This window comes from Mustela putorius, unplaced genomic scaffold (genome assembly GCF_011764305.1).
Source record: "Mustela putorius furo isolate JIRA1106 unplaced genomic scaffold, ASM1176430v1.1 tig00000127_pilon_pilon_pilon, whole genome shotgun sequence".
NCBI classification, from domain to species: domain Eukaryota; kingdom Metazoa; phylum Chordata; class Mammalia; order Carnivora; family Mustelidae; genus Mustela; species Mustela putorius.
This window is the reverse complement of record NW_025421288.1, coordinates 3791047-3812265: the sequence shown is the minus strand read 5'-3', so window position 1 is coordinate 3812265 and position 21219 is coordinate 3791047. Positions and strand designations below refer to the sequence as shown.

The following is a 21219-nucleotide window of genomic DNA, read 5'->3' as shown; positions in this document are numbered from 1 at the left end:
ATAAAACCATTGTGTTAAAGCAAAACACATAGACTCTGAGTCAGTGCTTATGAGTTTTTCCTAAAATGACCTGGCTCAAACGCAAGATTTGGCTTAGTGGAAGGCTCAGAGGCACTTCCTCCCTTCTGGGCCAGAGTACATAGTCAATAAATCCTAGAATGTCATAGAAAAGCACAGATTCAGTTTAAGTCCTAATCTTAGAGATGAGAACACTGAAAACCAGAGATGGAATATGACTCCGTCCAGATCACACAAGGAGCCTTATCATAGCCAGGCTAAAACCCATTCCTAGCAGTTCTGTACTGCTACCTTGGTTCACAAAACCATCCAATCATCCATCCATCCATCCATCCATCCACTCAACAAATGCTATTGAAATTGAAGGCCTACTAGGTGCCAGGAACTCTGCTAGGTGCTGCATTGCAGTGGCACATAGGACAATGTGCCTGCCCTCCTGGAGCTTATGTTTGAATTGGGAAGGGAGACAAGGTCAACTGTCACCATCACCACTGCTTTTTCTAGCAGTCTGGGGTTTGTAGTCCTTGACTCAAATGGTGCCATCTGACCTTTCTGGTCCATTCTCTTTCTCTTCACTTTTTTCTATTCTGCTGCCTTTCCTTTATTTCTTCATACCCTATTCTTCCAAAACTAATCAGTCTTGCTGGATTCCTGTAGCTTTCTTGCAGTAAATGTTCAGACCCCTTCTCTGAATGCTCCCATTCATGATTTTACAAGGCACATCTTCATTTATAAAGGCACAATCCTTGTCCTGTGAGGTGGTTTCTTAATGGGGCTCCAGGGATTGGGCCAAAGAGTTTATTAGGGTAAGAAAAGATGTCGGAACTTCCTAAATAAAAATAAACTTATCTCCATAAAAATTTAACATCCCAATCTTAGCATATTATATACATATTAGCATATACATAGTATCTACATTATTAGTATATTTACACTTATTTATAAATCTATTTGTGCACAAACATTTTTTACTGAGCTCACGAACTTGGAAACCACTGCATTAGGAAATGATGTCTGAGAATCCCATCACATTCCCCTAACATCCTGTACCTTGAGATGACTCATCAGAAATTTCTGCATCAGGTGGTTCCACTTGGAGTTTGTAAACATGGAAAGGTGTCCTGAATCATGCTGCAGGAAAAAACTCTGCATCTAGAAGAGAGAAGTTGTTGTTAGAGAAATTAGGGGAGTGTCAAGAAGAAATTAATAACTAAGTCTGCTTGTAGACTCAGGAGACCTCTGGAGAGGAATTGTGGGGGATCTCAGCTGACCCCAAGCTATGTTCACTTTCTATTTCCCACATGTTGGATTCTTTCCCAATTGTGTGCCTTTGTCCATGGGGTTCTCACAACCTAGAACATTTTCCTTGCCACTGTCAAAATCTTCGTGTGAGAAATAGAAAGAGTATGGCCTTTGGAGTCATGCAGATTTGGGTTCTTAACTGTTCTTTACCATGTAATTTTTGCATGGATTGTGGCAAGATACTCAGTAGCTCTGAACCTTAACTCTTCTTCTGATAAGTACAGATAATAATACCTTACTCATGGACCATTTGGTATCTTAAATACCAGTAAAGTGCCTGGCTTATGCTAAGCACCAAGAAATGTTTGTTTCCTTTCTTAAAAGCAAGTTGACTTTTCAAGAAAAAATTAGCATAAAATTCTGGAGTTAACATGGACAACTTTCCCAGATATACCAAGGAGAAATAAATGTCTTTTTCTGCTTTAACAGCACATACTTTTCCCCCTCCTTAGCATTAATGTCATTCTGTTATGTAGTATGTTTAGCAATTTGGAGCATCAATCTCCTGCACTTGAAAACTCTTTTCCCAAAGGCAAGAACCGGGTGCATTTCTTTTCATGTCCACAACACAGTGTTGTGCTCACAGAAGGCCATGTTCAGAGATTCATACTTCGTTCAACAAAGATTTATCAAATATTCTGCTATGTGCCAGTTGTTGATTATAATTTATGGTAGAATCCATATGTTCTTCTTTAAAAATTTAAATTCCAGTTAGTTAACATACAATATAATATTAGTTTCAGGTGTATAATATAGTGGCTCAACACTTGCATACAACCTCCAGAGTGCTCATCACAAGTGCCCTCCTTAGTCCTCATGACCTATTTTACCCACCCCCAACTCCCTCCCCTCTGATAACTATCAGTGTGTTCTCTATAGTTGAGATTCTGCAATTGCAGGGTCATAGGGAAGTTCTATTTTTAATTTCTTGAGGAATCTCCACACTGTTCTCCAAAGAGGCTGCACCAACTTGCATTCCCACCAACAGTGGAAGAGGGTTCCCTTTTCTCCACATCCCCTCCAACACATGTTGTTTCCTGTCTTGCTAATTTTGGCCATTCTAACTGGTGTAAGGTGATATCTCAATGTAGTTTTAATTTGAATCTCCCTGATGGCTAGTGATAATGAACATTTTTTTTTGAGTTTGAGGAGTTCTTTATAGATCCTGGATATCAACCTTTTGTCTGTACTGTCAATTGCAAATATCTTCTCCCATTCCGTGGGTTGCCTCTTTGTTTTCTTGACCATTTCCTTTGCTGTGCAGAAGCTTTTGATTTTGATGAAGTCCCAAAAGTTCATTTTCACTTTTGTTTCCTTTGCCTTTGGAGACATATCTTGAAAGAAGTTGCTGTGGCTGATATCGAAGAGATGACTGCCTATGTTCTCCTCTAGGATTCTGATGGATTCCTGTCTCACGTTGAGGTCTTTTATCCATTTTGAGTTTATCTTTGTGTACGGTGTAAGAGAATGGTCGAGTTTCATTCTTCTACATATAGCTGTTCAGTTTTCCCAGCACCATTTATTGAATAGACTGTCTTTTTCCCACTGTATATTTTTTCCTGTTTTGTTGAAGATTATTTGTCCATAGAGTTGAGGGTCCATATCTGGGCTCTCTACTCTGTTCCACTGGTCTATGTGTTTGTTTTTATGCCAGAACCATGCTGTCTTGGTGATCACAGCTTTGAGATTCTGTTTCTTGGTTTGCCTCTCTCTCTCTATTTGTTGATTGGAAGACGAACACAAGATAAAGGTGAGTGTTACATGGCTGAGAAAGGACTCCAGTTACTGAACTGGTATGTAGAGAATTAGGTGAAATGTAGCACATGTCATAAATTAAATATTTCCTATGTGCCAGTCACTGTCACTGCTAGGCATTTTATATGTTAGCTTGTTTAGTCTGGAATATTTCCATAAGCAATTATTATTCCACTTTTACAGAAAAAAGAACTGGGGTCTGGCAAGTTGTGTCAGACGCTGACTAGTAGCTTGACAGGAAGTGGCAGGCAGCAGCTGATGCCAGTCTAGAGAGAGAAGGAAACCTTCTGAACCTTCCACCTAAGCCACTGCCTGAGCTTAGGCTACCTGCTTACCTGGGAAATTAAGAGAAGGAAGGAAATGAATATTGTCATAAGCCAGCCATTGCCAAAATGCCACACCATTAGCCAAGCCAGGGTCTCCAAAATCAAGATCTGGGCCAGGTGAAGGAAGAAGAACACCCAGTTGGCCTTGAACATGTTCATGGCCTCCAATGTTCTTCGCAGTTCTTGGAAATCTTCCACCAACTGGGGCTGAGAAATAAATATTCATGGAAGGAATTAATTCGCTCAGGGAACACAAGTGAACACAATGAATAATCCATTCTATAAGCTTATTAATACCTTAATTTTAATGCATAGAAATTTATTGATATTAATATGTTTAATTGGGTGAAATTAAAAACATAAAACCATGGACAAAAAAAAAAACCATGGACAAACAAAACCTTTTAAAAGGTTATTACATATATATGTATATTATAAAAATAATATTTTTTTTCTGGAGAAGAGAAAGATGAGTAGTGATTTGTAAACTGTCCTGAGACTGTTTTGGAAATCAGAATTGGGTTTCTTTTGGGGGGTGGATGTGGTTATTGTGTCTAACAGTTGCCATTTATCTATCTATCTATTTATTTATTTTTCTTTAAGATTTTTATTTATTTATTTGAGAAATAGAGAGAGAGAGTGCATGAGGGAGAGGGAAAAGCAGATTCCCTGCTGAGCAGGGAGCCCAATATGGGGGTCAATCCCAAACCAGGGACTCTGGGATCATGACCTGAACTGAAGGTAGATGCTTAACTGACTGAGCCACTCAGGGACCCCTAATGGTTGCCTTTTAAACCATCAGTTTTATTTCAGATGTTAATTGATCTCTGATAACATTGTCTATATGGGTACCCCATACTTAGGGGTACAGTTTACACAACATTTTCTTTGTCATCAGCAGTTTAGTATGTGTGAAGGGCTCTTTCATTAAAGGTGTTGAGCAGAAAAATACTGTTCACTTAGTGTAGCTCACTCAGGATGACTTTCCCGTGAGCTGCGTGATGGAGCCCCAGAAACAAGGCAGGATCTCTGGTGATGTTAGTGTGTATCTGCTGCCATGTGTGGGGGCCTTGGTCCTCTGTCTGTGTAAGAGGTATACATGCATGTGTGTGTATGCACAAGGCTAGTTTTGGTTTGCCAGCTTGCCGGTCAGACTGGATAATCAGTGCGAGGGCTGAGAATAGATAGCCCTTAGCTTAATGATGAATGGGTTTGAAATCGGGGCAGTTTACACAGTGACCAGGGTATAAGGAAGAGAGCAGGATTATTCAGATACATGAAGAGAGAGACACTTGCAGTATCAAAAGAAAGAGCCATGAACAAAATTCTAGAAGCAACCATTTTCACTTCAAAATTCACTGATTGAACTTTTAGAAGATCTGCATTTATCTTTCAAGCCGCCATCAACTTTGGAATTCTGGTAGCCATGGATGACCTTAAGAGGCCATCTCTTAGACTGCCTTCCATCCTGGTCATCTTTTCCAACCCATTTATTTTGCTTAGTAGGGGGTCAGCAAGCCCAGTAGAGTAACTGCTCGGAAATCATCATCAAGTCAGCAACAGATACAGGACTCCAAACTATGCTACCTGACACAAGTGTTGTACTCAAACTAATTGTCTATATGCATGTATCTGAGTATATATGTATTATTTTACACATACACATGAATATGTATATCTGTGTATCCATGTAGATGTACTGGAACAAACAGCTTAGAAACCACGAAAACAGAATCAGGGAAATAAATGATGCCATGAAGTGTTCCAACGTCAGAATTATTGGAATCCCTGAAGGGGAGGAGAAAGAAAGAAGTCTAGAAGATATAGTGGAACAAGTCCTTCAAGAAAAATTTCCCAATCTCGCAAATGGAACCAGCATTCATGTACAGGAGGCTGAACGGTCTCCACCCATGATTATACATTCCAAAAAAACCATCACGACACCTGATAGTCAAATTGAGGAATTATAATTGTAGGTATAATCTCTTGAAAGCCGCCAGGGCAAAGAGGCTCCTTACTTACAGAGGGAAGCCCATCAGAATAACGTCAGACATGTCCACAGAGACCTGGCAAGCCAGAAGAGGCTGGCAAGATATATTCAGGGCACTAAATGAGAAGAACATGCAGCCAAGAATACTTTATCCAGCAAGACTGACATTCAAAATGGAAGGAGAGATAAAGAGTTTTCAAGACCGGCAAGGCTTAAAAGATTATGCAACCACCAAGCCAACACTGCAGGATATATTAAGGGGGGCTCTATAAAAGAGGAAAAATCCCAAGAATAGCATTGAACAAAATATAGAGACAGTCTACAGAAAGAAAGACTTCAAAGGTAACTCGATGTCAATAAAAACGTATCTATCAATAATCACTCTCAATGTGAATGGCCTAAATGCACCCATAAAATGGCACAGGGTTGCAGATTCGATAAAATGACAGGACCCATCCATATGTTGTCTACAAGAGACCCATTTTGAACCTAAAGATACACCCAGACTGAAAGTGAAGGGATGGAGAAGCATCTTTCATGCCAATGGGCCTCAAAAGAAGGCTGGGGTAGCGATTCTCATATCAGATAAATTAGACTTCAAACTAAAGACTAGTCAGAGATACAGAAGGACACTACATAATCCTTAAAGGGACTATCCACCAAGATGATCTAACAATTGTAAATATCTATGCTCCCAATATGGGAGCAGCCAATTACTTAAGAAAATTGTTAAGATAAAGAGTCATATTGATATGAATACACTAATCGTAGGAGATCTTAACACACCTCTCTCAGAAATAGACAGATCATCGAAGCAGAAAATCAATAAAGGAACAAGAGCATTGAATGACACATTGGACCAGATGGACCTCATAGATATATACAGAACATTCCACCCTAAAACAACAGAATACTCATTCTTCTCAAGTGCACACAGAACCTTCTCCAGAATAGACCACATACTGGGTCACAAATCAGGACTCAACCAATACCAGAAGACTGCATATTCTCAGATCACAATGCTTTGAAACTGGAGCTCAATCACAAGGAAAAGTTCAGAAGGAACTCAAACACCTGGAAGCTAAAGACCACCTTGCTTAAGAGTGCTTGGATCATGGGGGTCCCTGGGTGGCTCAGTGGGTTGGGCCTCTCGGGTAGTGATCTCAGGGTCCTGGGATCGAGCCCCACGTCGGGCTCTCTGCTCAGCAGGGAGCCTGCTTCCCCCTTCTCTCTATGCCTGTCTCTCTGCCTATCTGTGATCTCTGTCTGTCAAATAAATAAATAAAATATTAAAAAAAAAGATGCTTGGATCAACCAGGAGATCAAAGAAGAACTGAAACAATTCATGGAAACCAATGAGAATGAAGACACTTTGGTCCAAAACCTATGGGATACAGCAAAGGCTGTCCTAAGGGGGAAATACATAGCCATCCAAGCCTCCCTTAAAAAAATTGAAAAATCCAGAATACACCAGCTATCTCTACACTTTAAAGAACTGGAGGATCAACAACAAATCAAACCATGTAGATGTACTAAAGACAATTTAGAGCAGACCTTTCCCTGCAGAGACCAATATACTTCTAGATAATGAATGATTGTCTTACAGCTCTTAACCATTAGTGGACTTTCTTTTCCTTTTAGAAATATTTAGGAAAAACAATTAAGCTTTTCATCACTTTCTCTTTTTAAACCAAGAGCCTCCTGCTCTAAATAGTGGGGGCATATCTAGAGGTTTGTCAATTGCTAGTGTCACCACTGGGTTCATGATAATGATAGTATCTAAAATGTATGGAGTATTTACTACATTCCAGACACTGTGCTAACTCGAAATGCCTCTAACTCTTTCCATAATCCCCCAATGTCTCCTAGGAAAGCTGGTGCTACTACTGTACTGCTTGAGAGAGAAAGAGAGAAACTGAGTCATGGAGAGGTTTTGTAACTGGTCTGAACCCATAAAACCTATGGTAGGGCTGGGCTGTGAGTACCAGTGTGCAGCCTCAGAGCCCTTGCTGCGAAATGCAGGGCTGTGCCTCCTGACACATAGCTGTGTGGGATGCATGTGGACCTGAGGGGTAAGCATAAGTGTTCATTTGAGGTCTGCCCCAAACCTGCTGTGTGTCCTCTTCTTGGCAAGTTTGTATCATTTCTTCAGGCAGAAATATAATGCTTATTCTATCTTCCTCACAGTGACGTATGGATCAGCACTCAGTAAAAATTATTTCTTAACAATTAAACAGAACGTAAACAGGTTTTAACAAAACAACTTGCCGAAAAAGAAAAAGAAAAATAAATGCTCGATGTTAGTTAAAATCTCTGTAAGCTTTCTGTAAAATCATCCGAGGGAATGTTTGATCTTACCGAGACTCTGTCTTTTGGAAGACAGTACTCAGATAGCCAAAGTATTAGAGAAAGAAAGAGTGGCACCTTTCTTTGGGAATACCTAAGGGCTGGGACCAGAAAGAAGACACTTGGAGTCCCAGTTCTTTGACCCACCAACTGTGGGACTTCCAGAAAGTAATTTATTCTCCCAGGACTATAATTTCACCAAATTTAAAAGGTGCTGCTGTTAGGATGTACCCATATCTTTCATTCAATAGCATTTTAGAAGTCTCTACTACATGTCTGATCTTGGGTATGTGGGTGCTTGAGGACAGATGGATAAGCAAAATACACATATTTACTGCTCTCATGGAATTTACTTTAGCAGGAAACACAGATATAGACATCAAACAGCTATAAGTAACCACTGAAAAAAATTGTATGTGTACATTGCCTGGGACGAAGCAGGTACTTAGAGATGTGGAATTATTGTTTGGTGCAGGACCAAAAGTTTCATTCTTTTCTCACACAGAAGTTTAAGAGTTTGAGGGTCCAAGGAGGATAACATTGTTTTGAAGTATGCAGAATCTACTCATTCATGGTATGGCAGGATCACCCAGGCATAATGGCTGGTGGCTCACAGAAAATGATCAGTTCTTGGATATATCAGGAAAAAGTCAACTGGCTCTTATCTCCATCCCTCCACATGCACCTGGGTCCCAGGACCTCACTCACATTTTTGTTTCTTTCCTGGCTGGGCTCTTCTGGGGAAAGCTCTCCGATAAGCAGTGGCTCAAGGTACAGTTTTACAATGTCAAGCTTCAGGTGCATGGCTCTGAAGACATCCTGTAAATCAGAGAGAACTGTTGGATGCTTAAGAGATACACACTTACCTACAGAATACTTCCCTTCCTTACCTGATCCTGCACCCATCTTGGGAATCAGTAGAATCTATTCTGGAGGATTTCTTCTATCTCCAGGTGGATGTTTCAAGTTGAAAAATCAAAATTACCATAATCCCATTACTCTTGGAAATCCTCTATGAAAGCCTATTGCTAGAGACCCACCTACTTAGCACATTGCTTCACTAGCCAAGCCCAATACAGCCAGGACATTCCTAAGCATTGAAAGAGATTACTATTTTGTTGAGCACCAGAAGAAGTAGTCAGCTTGAGTTAATGAGCCTTGGTACCTCTTTAAAGCCCAATGTCAGGCTTGGTGGAATTTGATCACACTGTGTGGGGAAACAGATAAAAATCCCATCTCCCATCAAATCTCCCTCTTGGTTCTTGGCCAAAGCCAAGAAGACTGAAGCATTTGAATTACATTATTTCTAAACAAGGATGGGTTAAAGTTGGCAATGGTAGTGTAGGACAAGTGCACAAGAGAGCATGGGAGCACAGCTCTGAGGTCTGTGTCATCTAAAGTATTACACTCTTGGCATAGTTTGACACCGAAGGGGTCTCGTCGCTTTTTCTAAAAAATTCTAAGACAATCTCTGCAAAGGATTGTGACAGCTAGGCATAGAAGAGAGGTGACCAACTGTATGTGTGTGTGTGTGTTTTTTTTCCTCCGCCTCATCTCCATGTTAAGTAGCACTTTGTAGAGGCTATGAGAAACAGTGGTGGTTTGTATGTCCTGCTTATATTTGGAAGTAAGAAATGTTCTCTTCCACCCCAGGGATTTAAGCAGTTTTTGGGAAAGGAGAATTTTCCAAGAGCTAGATGCTAGACTTTCTGCTAGTGTGGCTTTGGGGACAGGAGTGATTAAAAATGAGGAAATATTACCAAGATTGTAACTTGAATACATGGAAGTCTTACATATGACTCTGAAGCGCTGGTGTTCCATAGTATTCACTAAGAAAGTGGACCCTGGAGCAGCATTCCTACATCTAAGTTCTGGTTTCTATTTACTATCTGTGTAATTATGGACAAGTCCTGTTACCTGTTTGTACTTCCATTTCTCTAATATATAAGGGTGGTGATCATAGCCAACCAATTCATAAAGTTATTGTAGGGATTAAGTGAATCAACTAGAATCCTGTTGGCATATAGTAAATCCTCAATACATATCAGACATCTTTTTTTAAAAAAGATTTTTATTTATTTGACAGAGATTATAAGTAGGCAAAGAGGCAGGCAGAGAGAGAGAGGAGGAAGCAGGCTTCCTGCTGAGCAGAGAGCCCGATGCTATGCAGGGCTCCATCCCAGGACCCTGAGATCATGACCTGAGCCAAAGGCAGAGGCTTAGCCCACTGAGCCACCCAGGTGCCCGTCAGCCATCTTTCTTGTATGTATACTTCTTTTTTTTAAAATATATTTATTTATTTATTTATTTGAGAGAGAGAGTGAGAGAGAGCATGAGAGGGGAGAAGGTTAGAGGGAGAAGCAGACTCCCCGTGGAGCTGGGAGCCCGATGCAGGACTCGATCCTGGGACTCCAGGGTCATGACCTGATCTGAAGGCAGTCGCTTAACCAACTGAGCCACCCAGGTGCCCCTTCTATGTATACTTCTAGTTCTAAGAACTTACTACCCACCTTCTCTTCAATACAGCAATTCGTAGATTTTCTTCATATATTCCAATGCCTAATGTAATACGAGCTCTCACTTATTTTAGTGAATATAATGAACCCTCCATCTTCAAAGTATAAAGCAACTTTAGATACATCTATGAACTACATACAAGCCTACTTAGAAGGTGTTTATATAACAAATAACATTAATTAGAGGGGTACAATATCAACTCTTTAGACTTCCGTCACCTAAGGGTCTCTAGATTCAATGATGTAAAAAGGGCTTTGTATTTGCTAGAACCAGTCCAGGCTCAACTGTCCATTCTGCTTCTGTATGCTTCCTCTGACCCCCTTGGGAAAGGCTACACTGTATTATTTCAAATGTGTTTCTTAGCTGTTATGTTCTACAAGTCTAAAACTTAGTTCCCCAAACCAGGAAGAGAGCCATTCAATGATTAAGAGCCTCATAGAACTAAGGTGTTGATTATGAGTTGGCCCATAGGGTACCTTGTACATAGGATACATTCAACAGTTGTTGGCACTACCTCCTTTCCCCTTTTTATCCCTTGTTCCTCAGCAGGATTATATTATTACCCTTATATCTTTTTTTTTCAGCGTAAAAGTATTCATTATTTTTGCACCACACCCAGTGCTCCATGCAATCCGTGCCCTCTCCAATACCCACCACCTGGTTCCCCCAACCTCCCAACCACCCCCCGCCACTTCAAACCCCTCAGATTGTTATTCAGAGTCCATAGTCTCTCATGGTTCACCTCCCCTTCCAAATTCCCCCAACTCCCTTCTCCTCTCCATCTCCCCTTGTCCTCCATGCTATTTGTCATGCTCCACAAATAAGTGAAATCATATGATAATTGTTTCATTCTTTTTTAATGGCTGACTAATCTATCATTTATCTATCACTTTTTATTTATCCATTCATCTGTTGGTGGACACTTAAGTTGTTCCTATGTCTTGGCTATTGTATATAATACTGTTATGAGCTTAGGGGAGCAAATATCTTTTTGAGTTAGTGTTTTTGTTTTCTTCAGACAAATATCCACAAATGGAACTTCTGGATCATGGGGTAGTTCTATTTTTAACTTTTTGAGGAGCTTACATGCTGTTTTCTATAGCAGCTGCAGAAATTACATTCCCATCAATAGAGTACAAGAGTGAGTTCCTTTTTCTTCACATCTTCATCAACTCTTGCTATTTCTTATGTTTTGATAATAACCATTCTAACAAGTGTGAGGTGATCCTTCACTGTGGTTTTGATTTGCATTTTTTTGGTGATTCAGGTCTTGTGCTCAAGTCTTCAATCTATTTTTAATTCTAGTGTATGGTGCAAGATAGTGGTTCAGTTTCCTTCATTGGCATGTAACTGTCCATGTCCAGTTATTCTAATACCATTTTATTGAAGAGACTGTCTTTTCCCATATTCTTGGATCATTTGTCATAAATTAATTGTTCATGTATGTGTGAGTTTATTTCTGGGTTCTCTATTTTGTTTCATTGATCTGTGTGTCTGCTTTTTATGCCAATAGCATACAGTTTTTATTATTATAGCTTTGTGGTATGTATTGAAATCAGGGAGTGTGATGCCTCTAGATTTGTTCTTCCTCAAGATTGCCCCCCTACCAGAGAAGATGCAATTATGATTACTGATTATTACTTTCTTTTCATCAACAGCTTAGAAATCCTGGCTGCTTTTGTGGTGGCTGGGGGTGGGGAGGGATGACGTGCTAGGGCAGTGTCACTATGTTTAATGGAAGAAGAAGAGGAGGAAGACATGGCTCAGCACTCTAAGACCCCTTCCTTTCCTCCCCTTTCTCTTTTCTCTTTCTCTACCTTTCCTCTCCAACCTCTCCTCCTCATGCCATGACAGTCACTGATGCTAATTGAGCATATACTATGTGCCAATATTGTGCTAAGCAGAGGAAGTGGCTAAACTGGGATGTCCATTCTGGCTGGGTATTTAGTCCTGATGTGAATCCTATTTTCACTCCACTTCTGTGCACATCCTCTCCATCTCCTACCCTAGCCTCACCTCTCTTGGCTCCATACCACCCTTTTGGAGTTGCACACAACGCTCCTGTCTTCTACATGGTAGTCCTCTAAATAGATGAAATGGACTTTTCTATATTTCCTCTAAGTTTTTGTCATCCCTTCTCTATCAAATTGACCTTTGACCCACACAAGAAAGCACTCGAGTTTCTCAGTGTCCTTCTTAAGAGTGTGGCTGTCCAGGGGCACCTGGGTGGCTCAGTGGGTTAAGCCTCTGTCTCCAACTGAGGTCATGATCCCAAGGTCCTGGGATCTAGCTCTGCATTGGGCTCTCTGCTCAGCGGGGAGCCTGCTTCCTCCTCTCTCCCTGCCTGCCTCTCTGCCTACTTGTGGTCTCTCTCTGTCAAATAAATAATTAAAATCTTAAAAAAAAGAGTGTGGCCTCCAGAGATAAGGAGAATACTTAACCTACTTTGTTTGTTCTGGACATGTTGCTGATGTGCATGCACCACAATATTGCATTTGTTCCTTTCCTACTGTTGCCTTACAAAAAATTTGTGACCAAGTAGGGTTTCATGTCATGTCCTCCAATGCTTTGTAAACCTCATTTCAATAATTGCAAAAGCAGCCCATCATATAAATATATACTTAATTATATAATCAATTCTACTTGGACTTTTCCTGTAAGCTCTTCTCTGGTAAGAAGACTAGGCCTACACTGTAATTATTAGCATCATGTCATTATTATTTTTTAAGAAGATTTATTTATCCATTTTGGAGGGCGGGGAAGGGCAGAGGGAGAGGAAGAGAGAGTCCTAAGCAGACTCCTTGCTGAGTATGGAGCCCAACAGGGGGCTGGATCCCATGATCCTGAGATTATAACCTGAGCCGAAACTGAGAGTCAGACACTCAACCAACTGTACCACCCAGGTGTCCCATCGTGTCATTAGTTTTAGATCACATAGTTCAAAAACAGTAAGATAACCTGTATCTGCAGTAATAGGAGCTGATGTACCCCCTTTGTTTTATAGAATTATTTGTCTTGTTTGTTCTTTGGAGAAGATTACAACCCATATCAGAATAAAGTAATAAAAAGGCCCAGGAACTGTCATTTTTTCAGTGTTTAATCTGTGTCAAACACCACAGGCACTGTTGACTTTCACAAGGCTAAGATGAAGGTATTATTATCCCCACTTTCTAGGTAAAGGACCTGAGGCTCCAAGAGCTTCTGTAGTCTTCCCTCAAGGCATTCTCAGTAAGAACTCAGATACAAGCCAGGCCTGTTTCGTTCCTAAGTCTGTACTCATACTTATTAGGCTGGACCCTTAACAAAGGTTTTAGAATGGCTGGCTACATGAAGGAATGAATTAATCAATTTATGGGAAAGGCTATCATTAGTCACCTTTTGTAAGGAGGATGGAAGCTTGGAGAAGAGTTTCCATGTAAATATAAGAAAGGTGTCCCCCTCTGGGCACTTTTGGGTCCAGGACCAGCACACAGAGAGACCACACTTTCTTTGGTCCACAGTTGCCTTTCAAGGTACAACCTCCAAACACCTCTTAAGTTGTGGAGTAAACATCTGACTGCAGGTCCTATATACATTTTGCTCTTCTTCACTAGGGAGCATGATCCTTCCCCACCATGGGCTCCATCTTTCCCCAATCACGTGACATCAAATACAACCAGATTTCTAACCTGGTGCTAAACAGGAAATAATAATTACACCTCTGAGGCTAGGAGTAGCCTAGCCAGTGAGATAAATAATAATATTTATTATTAATAATAAATGAGATAAATAATAATAGGTACAATTTAATGAAACTTTCTTAAGTATCTGGCATTGTGCTAAGCACTTTATAAACATTAGTCCAATTTACCATAAACCTGTCTGATAGGTAAGGTCATTCCTGTTTCACAAATCATGAAGTAGAGGCTGAGAGAATTGCAATAACTTCCCCATGTTCACACAATCACTTCCAAAGTTCAGGCTCCCTGAATTCTGAGTAGCTATGGAACATTACATTTGTCAGAATTCTTTCAGAACCTCCCGTTCTTCTCAAGACATCTTCCTTTGGAAGAACCTTTTCTCTGAATATTTTTGGGCTTATTTACCTTACTTCTAAGGTACACGGTTGACCATGCTCAGGATTTTCGTTCTTAAGATAGGAATCCTTAGATGGCATGGGTATTTTCCCCTGAAGTTCTCTGATGGTTTCTTTTTTCTTTTTTTTTTATTACTCAGTTCCTCCTTGTTGGCTAGAATTGAATGCAGAATCATGGAGTTTTCTTAATTTCTGGGAGATAAACATTATCAGCAAGTTACACATTTATCAGCCCAGCTGTCTCCAGCTGAGTGAGTTTATCAGTGATTTATTTCTAAGGTGGTAGAAAGCCCACATCTTTGGCAACAGATCATCTGAGCTGATTCTGTGACTTGAACTAGAAAAGCACCATCCTTATTTGTAGGTTTGCATTATCGTTATTAACATTTTATACCTATCAGATGAATCACTATCTGTCTTTTACACACTCCATTTATAAGAGTCTGAGAAATCTCTCCTTGGGCACAGATATTTTTTTCCCTAGATTTTACTCACCCATTTGTTACTTTCTTCTTAAAAGACAATGACAGATGGTAGCCACACTTCTGGTGAACATAGCATAATATATAGAATTGTTGAACCACTATGGTGTATATCTGAAACTAATTTTAACACTGCTGTGTCAACTATTCTCAAAAAACAAAGCAAAATAGACAGTGGCTTTAATTCAAATCAAAACAAAACACCAAGAGCAGAACAAAATTCAAAAGACACAAACAGTATCCACTGTCAACATCTGAGCTCATCCTCAAGTAAGAGTTAAACCTCAAGGCTTAATGTGCTTTCAGGTTCTTGCTGGATAGGAATCCTATAAAATTGGTTTAGGAGGAGATGAGCAATTGTGGAGTTTGAGCACACACTCAAAATACTTTTGGGAAGAGAGCCACGTCTCAGTCCCCCATTAGCTGGAAGAGAAAGGGCAGAGATTTGAGTTCCTTACCGTGGCATCTTCACCAGCATAGTGGTTTAGGACCTGGTGCCCACCTGGATGCCTCTTGGCCCAGTCAGTAACATCGTAGACCTTGCGATTGATCACCAGCCACTGATCAGCCTCCTGATTGTGTCTCTGGATCTCCTGCCAGCTGTACATCGTGAGGATTTTTCTGGACATGTCACATTTCCCATTTGCCTCCTGTTTTACAGAGTCTTTCCCATTTGTTACTGGTTTCCCATTTGCTTGTTGCTTCTCACCTAGATACTGCTGACTCTTTCCCACGAGGCTCCCATTACCTTCATGCTCGTCTTCAAGCATCATTGTCAACACCCCTGAGATTTCTGGGTTGACTCCTGAAATTCTAATCCTTGCCTATGATTGGATCACAAAATGACCTTTTCCTTCTTTCTTATTCCACTACAATGTGATGTCTTCCCGGAGCACTTCTTTTTAGCCTAGTTACCTCTTCGCAAACCTGACAGTGTGTACGTCCCCAGCTTCTCACGTCTCTGTCTGTTCTGAATCTTTTCTGCACTGATAGAGGCAGGATCACATTTTTTTTCCTGGGGGATGAGACCAACTGTCTCTCCTCACTTCTCCTTTCTCTGCTGGCAGGTGTCTTAGCAACGTCTTCCTTCAGCATTAAATCTTCCTTAGGAAGGAACTTGAGCCAATCAGTTGGTCTGAAAGTTGTAGCCTGCCCCAGGTTGGAGGGAAAAGCCTCAGGTTACTGGGCTGTCCTACACTGTTACCCCATGGGGTTGGGTTCACTAGGTCTCTGGCATGCTTGTGGTTGGAGGCATTTAGGTTTGTTAATTCCGCATGAAAGCAAAACCTTTCAAAACCTCCAGGATGACATGAACGCTTGATAGACTTGGGAAGTGTTCTTTGTGGACAGCTGTTATTTCTCCCTGGGTTTTGCTAACTTTTTTAAAAAAACAACATTTTAAAAAAATGATTTAGATTTACCAAAAGAGCCAATGAGCAGAAAACTAGTTTTTCTCTCTTATCATTGAAGGCTGTCTAAATCTGTCGTACTACTAAAGGGAACAGCAACTGATGTTTGCTAGAAGACGTGATGGTTTACAAAGCCTTTATCACATGTTATATTTGATTTAATCCTCACCTTAACTTTTGAGGGAGGTGCTCTTAGTGTCCCATATTCCCGGTGAGAAAACATGAACTGAAGACCCCAGGTAACGTGCCAGAATCACTTATTCATAAGTAAATTGCTGAGGAATTCAGAATTTACAGATCTCCAACTTTTCCCCTGGCGTTCTTCAAACCTAGGGTCTAGACATATATGATAGTAACTTAACTCAGTGGTTTAGAAATGAGGCAGAAGGAGAGCTTCTGGGATAATATAGTGGTGGTGGTGGTGGGGAAGGGTCTTAATTTCAAGAAAAGAAGAGGCATGAAATAATAGAAAACATCCATTCTTCTATTTGGGAATCAGTCCTAAGTAAATCATCAATAATTCAGCCCAAGATTTATATGCTAAGGGCTTATTCTAGTACTAGTTTACAATTGCTATTGTCACACAGCTCACATTGCTTGCAAGTTTGCTGAGCTGAAGGAGAAGCTAGATCATCGTTCTGGAAAAAAGCTGGAAGATGGTCCCAGGTTTTTGAAATCTGGTGACGCTGCCATTGTTGATATGGTTCCTGGCAAGCCTATGTGTGTTGAGAGCTTCTCTGGCTCTCCTCCTCTGGGCCGTTTTGCTGTTCGTGACATGAGACAGACGGTTGCTGTGGGTCATCAAAGCCGTGGACAAGAAGGCAGCTGGGGCTGGCAAGGTCACCAAGTCTGCTGAGAAAGCTCAGAAGCCTAAATGAATATTATCCCCAATACCTGCCACCCGAGTCTTAATCAGTGATGGAAGAACGGTCTCAGAACTGTTTGTGTCAATTGGCCATTTAAGTTTAATAGTAAAAGACTGGTTAATGATAACAATGCATCATAAAACCTTCAGAAGGAAAGGAGAATGTTTGGTGGACCATTTGTTATTTTTTTTTGTGTGTGGCAGTTTTAATTTATTAGTTTTTAAAATCAGTACTTTTTAATGGAAACAACTTGACCAAAAATCTGTCACAGAATTTTGAGACCCATTAAAACAAAAGTTTAATGAGAAAAAAAAAAAATCAGGGATGGCCTAAATGTCCAGCAATTAAAAGAAGGTGAATGAACTATATATATGTTGAATATTTTATAGATATAATATCATTATATTATAATATTATATTATTTATATATTATATATTGTATTATTATATTATAATATAAATATATCGATATTTGTTTATTATATAGATATTTATTTATGTTGAATATTATATAGATATATAGATATTTTAAAAGTAATTTTTATAGAATTTTTAAATTCATGGGCTTATGTATACAATATAATGAAAATAATCAGTTGATGAAATTCTATTTACTGAGTAGTATATGATTGGAAGGGAAAATGTTAAAATGTTGCCATTAGTTTGGATTATAGTGTTATTGAAGCATGTTTTTAATCTTTATTTTTAATAGCATTTCCCACATTCCTACCAATGAATACATATTACTTTTATAATTTAGAAAAAGCAGATTTTTACAAAATAAGGATCCAATAAAAAATACATAAAGCATGAATTTTGGAGGTAGTTGAACCTGGTATCATATTTCTGTTTGCCATTTATTAGCTGTAGAGCATCATGCAAATCACTTATTTTTCTGGGCTTTAGTTTTCCCATCTGTAAAATGAAAGAAGCACTCTTCTCAGTATTACAGTGAGTTAACATAAACGCTGTGGTATTTACAGAAACTCTCAACAGTTTCCATGACTTTTGTATGGAAATTTCATGAATCCAACATATATATACATAGTATTTGTACGCTCTACACATACATTCAGGCATCTTGCAGAATTTCAGTATAATTGAGGTTTGAGGGCAACAATCTGGTTGGAAATTTGTTGGGGAGCTGGTAGATGGCTTGCCTAAGGAAGTAGGCTGGCCCTTTATGTATGCTTGAGATAATGTCATTTTGCTATACTATAGAATGCAAACACACTGATGGGAAGTGTGGCTGTGTGTTGGGGGAGATAATCAAGGACTTTCCCATCCCTCCAATGGTGATGCTTTGGAAACACTTGGCACATAGCAGACTTCTGTAATTTTTAGTTTCTTGTCTGTACTTGCATGGATATTCAGTGTAGCAACTCATTCTTTCAAGGCTTTTGTATTTGTTTGTTTTGGAGGAAGAGAGCCTTCTTGTAAATTGGAAACAAACTCTGGATTCAGAAATACCTAAGCTGAGTATTCTTGCACAAGATTCTTATGATCTATGTGTGTACGTTTTCTTATTCTACAAAGTGGGGTGAGCGAAAACCATACTTATGAATTTATGAAGACGATTATATGATGTATTGGAAGAAGCTAGTGTAGTGCCTAACACCTGGACAAACAATAAATGTTACATTTGCTATTGCTGTTATCGTATGTGTTTTATTTTTGCTTTGGAACATCGTCACCTGTGTTTTGGTGCTCACTTCATATTATTATTATTGTTTTTAATGTTGTCATTAAAATGACCATCGTTATTAAGGTCCAGGAGAAGAGACCAAAGGTGTTTGACTACCGAAGTTGGGGCTTTCTGGATTCTACCTCTTTCCACTCCAAAACAAAGGGCCCTACATCTGGCACTTTCTAGGCTAGGAGTTCTGTTCTATCTTCTTTTAGGAGAGAGAGAGTCCAGTGGACTCCATTTTTGTTTAACTCAATTCTGTGGAAGAAAGAGAGAGGGAAAGTGAGAATGGGAGACAAGGAAAGTGACAGAAGAAATGATAAATGTGAGTGAAACGAGAGCAAAACCCCAGAGGAAGTAGATAAGAAAGGAGGAAGTGGTATGGAGTAGAAAAAGGAAGTACATACCACAGTGGGGACTGGGATGCACGTCCCAGCTTCGTCCCCAATTACTGCCAGCCTGGCCCCTTCACTGGCACTGTTTGTTCATTTCTAACATGAGATGTTAAAATTGATGGCCTCCAGCAGCCGTTCAAGTTTAACAGCATATAAAAAGAGAGAGAAAATGTCCTTACTTCATTTCATAGGAAAATGTAACGATGGGCTTCTGAGTAGTTTTGAGTAGTTCTCAGTAGTGTTAGGATTGTTGCTGGCCTTTCTGGAAGGACCTCTTGTGGTTTAGGGGACAGTTTAGAATGATTTCTTATACTGGCCTTGTCACAGAGGGAGAGCACATGAGCCTTTGCTAACTGGGGACCAGAACCTCTTTAAATAAGGTAATTGGGCATGGTTTGGTTCTTGCTTTATGTGCAAGGTGTCTTGAAGGCTCAGAAAGTGTTGGTGATGGAGGTTTTCCTAGCAAAGTCCTCAGTACACTTGGTTCCTGCCACACATGCCTTTCCAGAATGGATGCAAGTCTGTAGAAATATGAGTGTATGTGGCTGTGTTCAATTCTTTCCCAGACTTCGAGGGTCTTGTCCCAGCCTCATAGAGAGCAATCTCCCCTCAGTAACTGTCTTACTCATCATGTTCTCTCTTTTTAAATTACGTTTAGTTAGCCAATGTATATTACATCATTAGTTTTTGATGTAATATTCAATGATTCATTACTTGAGTAAAACACCCACTGCTCTAACTCTTACTTGGGGAGGGGAATGAAGTAAATGCCTTACCTCAGAGGTAATGCTCAAGATTGTTCTGATTACAAAAAGGTGTGTGTAACCCCAAATATCGTTGAAGGATATGATTCTGATATGTGAAGTCCACAATAAGCTTTTTTTTAAAAAAATTTATTTTCAGCATAACAGTATTCATTATTTTTTCACCACACCCAGTGCTCCATACAATCCGTGCCCTCTATAATACCCACCACCTGGTACCCCAACCTCCCACCCCATCCCCTATTCAAACCCCTCAGATTATTTTTCAGAGTCCATAGTCTCTCATGATCCATAATAAGCTTTTTACAATTTTTTAAAATTTTGTTTTTTAAAAGATTTTATTTATTTAATTGACAGAGATCATAAGTAGGCAGAGAGGCAGGCAGAAAGAGAGAAGGGGAAGCAGGCTCCGTGCTGAGCAGAGAGCCCGATGCGGGTCTTCATCTCAGGACCCTGGGATCATGACCTGAGCTGAAGGCAGAGGCTTTAACCTACTGAGCCACCCAGGTGCCCCCCATAATGAGCTTTTTGAAAAGCTAGCATCTCTTACCAGGGCAAGGGGAATCATTCATGTATTTACGGATTCATCCACCAAGCCTGTAATGAGGAGATTCTGTGGGCTGGCATTGTGCCTCCAGGCCTCTCTGCCATCTTTAAAAACAACACGAGTCTTCTTGACATCATTACTCCCCAGAAGGTCAGAGTATGGATTAACTATGACTTGAATGTATCCATTAAATTGCTCGGGGGACTCAAGGCAGCATCCTGGGTCAGGCAGGTTAGACCAATATAAGACCTTCTGAATCCAGGTGCCCCCGCATCTCAGCCTAGAGCTTGTCAGAAGCTTATAGCAGTTCTTTCTGCCATCAAGGATTTTCTCACCTTTACATAATTCACTGAAGATTTACAGATAATTTAATTATTTTCTAGTTGACATGCTAGATAACCTGGAAATAAGGAATGGATAGAGCTTCCTTTTCTCCATATGGACAGCTGCTAAAAACAAAACAAGTGGACAAAATGCATTTCCTCTCCCCTCCCCAAGCATTTAATATCTTTGAGAGGTCAGACACCTAGGGTTCAAAATCCAGTACTAATGCTTCTAGCACCATGCACTTGGATAAATACCTTCACTTTCCTGTGGCTTGGTTTCCCCGTTTGTAACATAGGTATGATGCTAATAGATGATGCTAATAAATGCTAATATGATGCTGAAAACCTTATGTATTTTCTTTTGTGAAGATTAAATGTGCTAGTTCATGTAAAGTGCTTAAGACAATGCCTGGC

The 21219-nt window shown here is 40.0% G+C and overlaps 1 protein-coding gene across 1 annotated transcript in view; it reads right to left on the bottom strand.

The window, feature by feature from the left end:
- The window catches only part of LOC101682584 (fatty acid desaturase 2-like protein FADS2B), a 36686-nt gene extending 20582 nt beyond the window's left edge, over nucleotides 1-16104 (bottom strand). The window contains exons 1-4 of the mRNA XM_004777565.3: nucleotides 15270-16104; nucleotides 8446-8556; nucleotides 3411-3608; nucleotides 1069-1170 (exon numbers count right to left, since the gene is read on the bottom strand). Of these exons, the coding sequence (XP_004777622.1) occupies nucleotides 1069-1170; nucleotides 3411-3608; nucleotides 8446-8556; nucleotides 15270-15584 (726 nt within the window). The 5' untranslated portion in view covers nucleotides 15585-16104. The remainder of the gene's footprint in view (nucleotides 1-1068; nucleotides 1171-3410; nucleotides 3609-8445; nucleotides 8557-15269) is intronic.
- Nucleotides 16105-21219: the final 5115 nt, after the last annotated feature.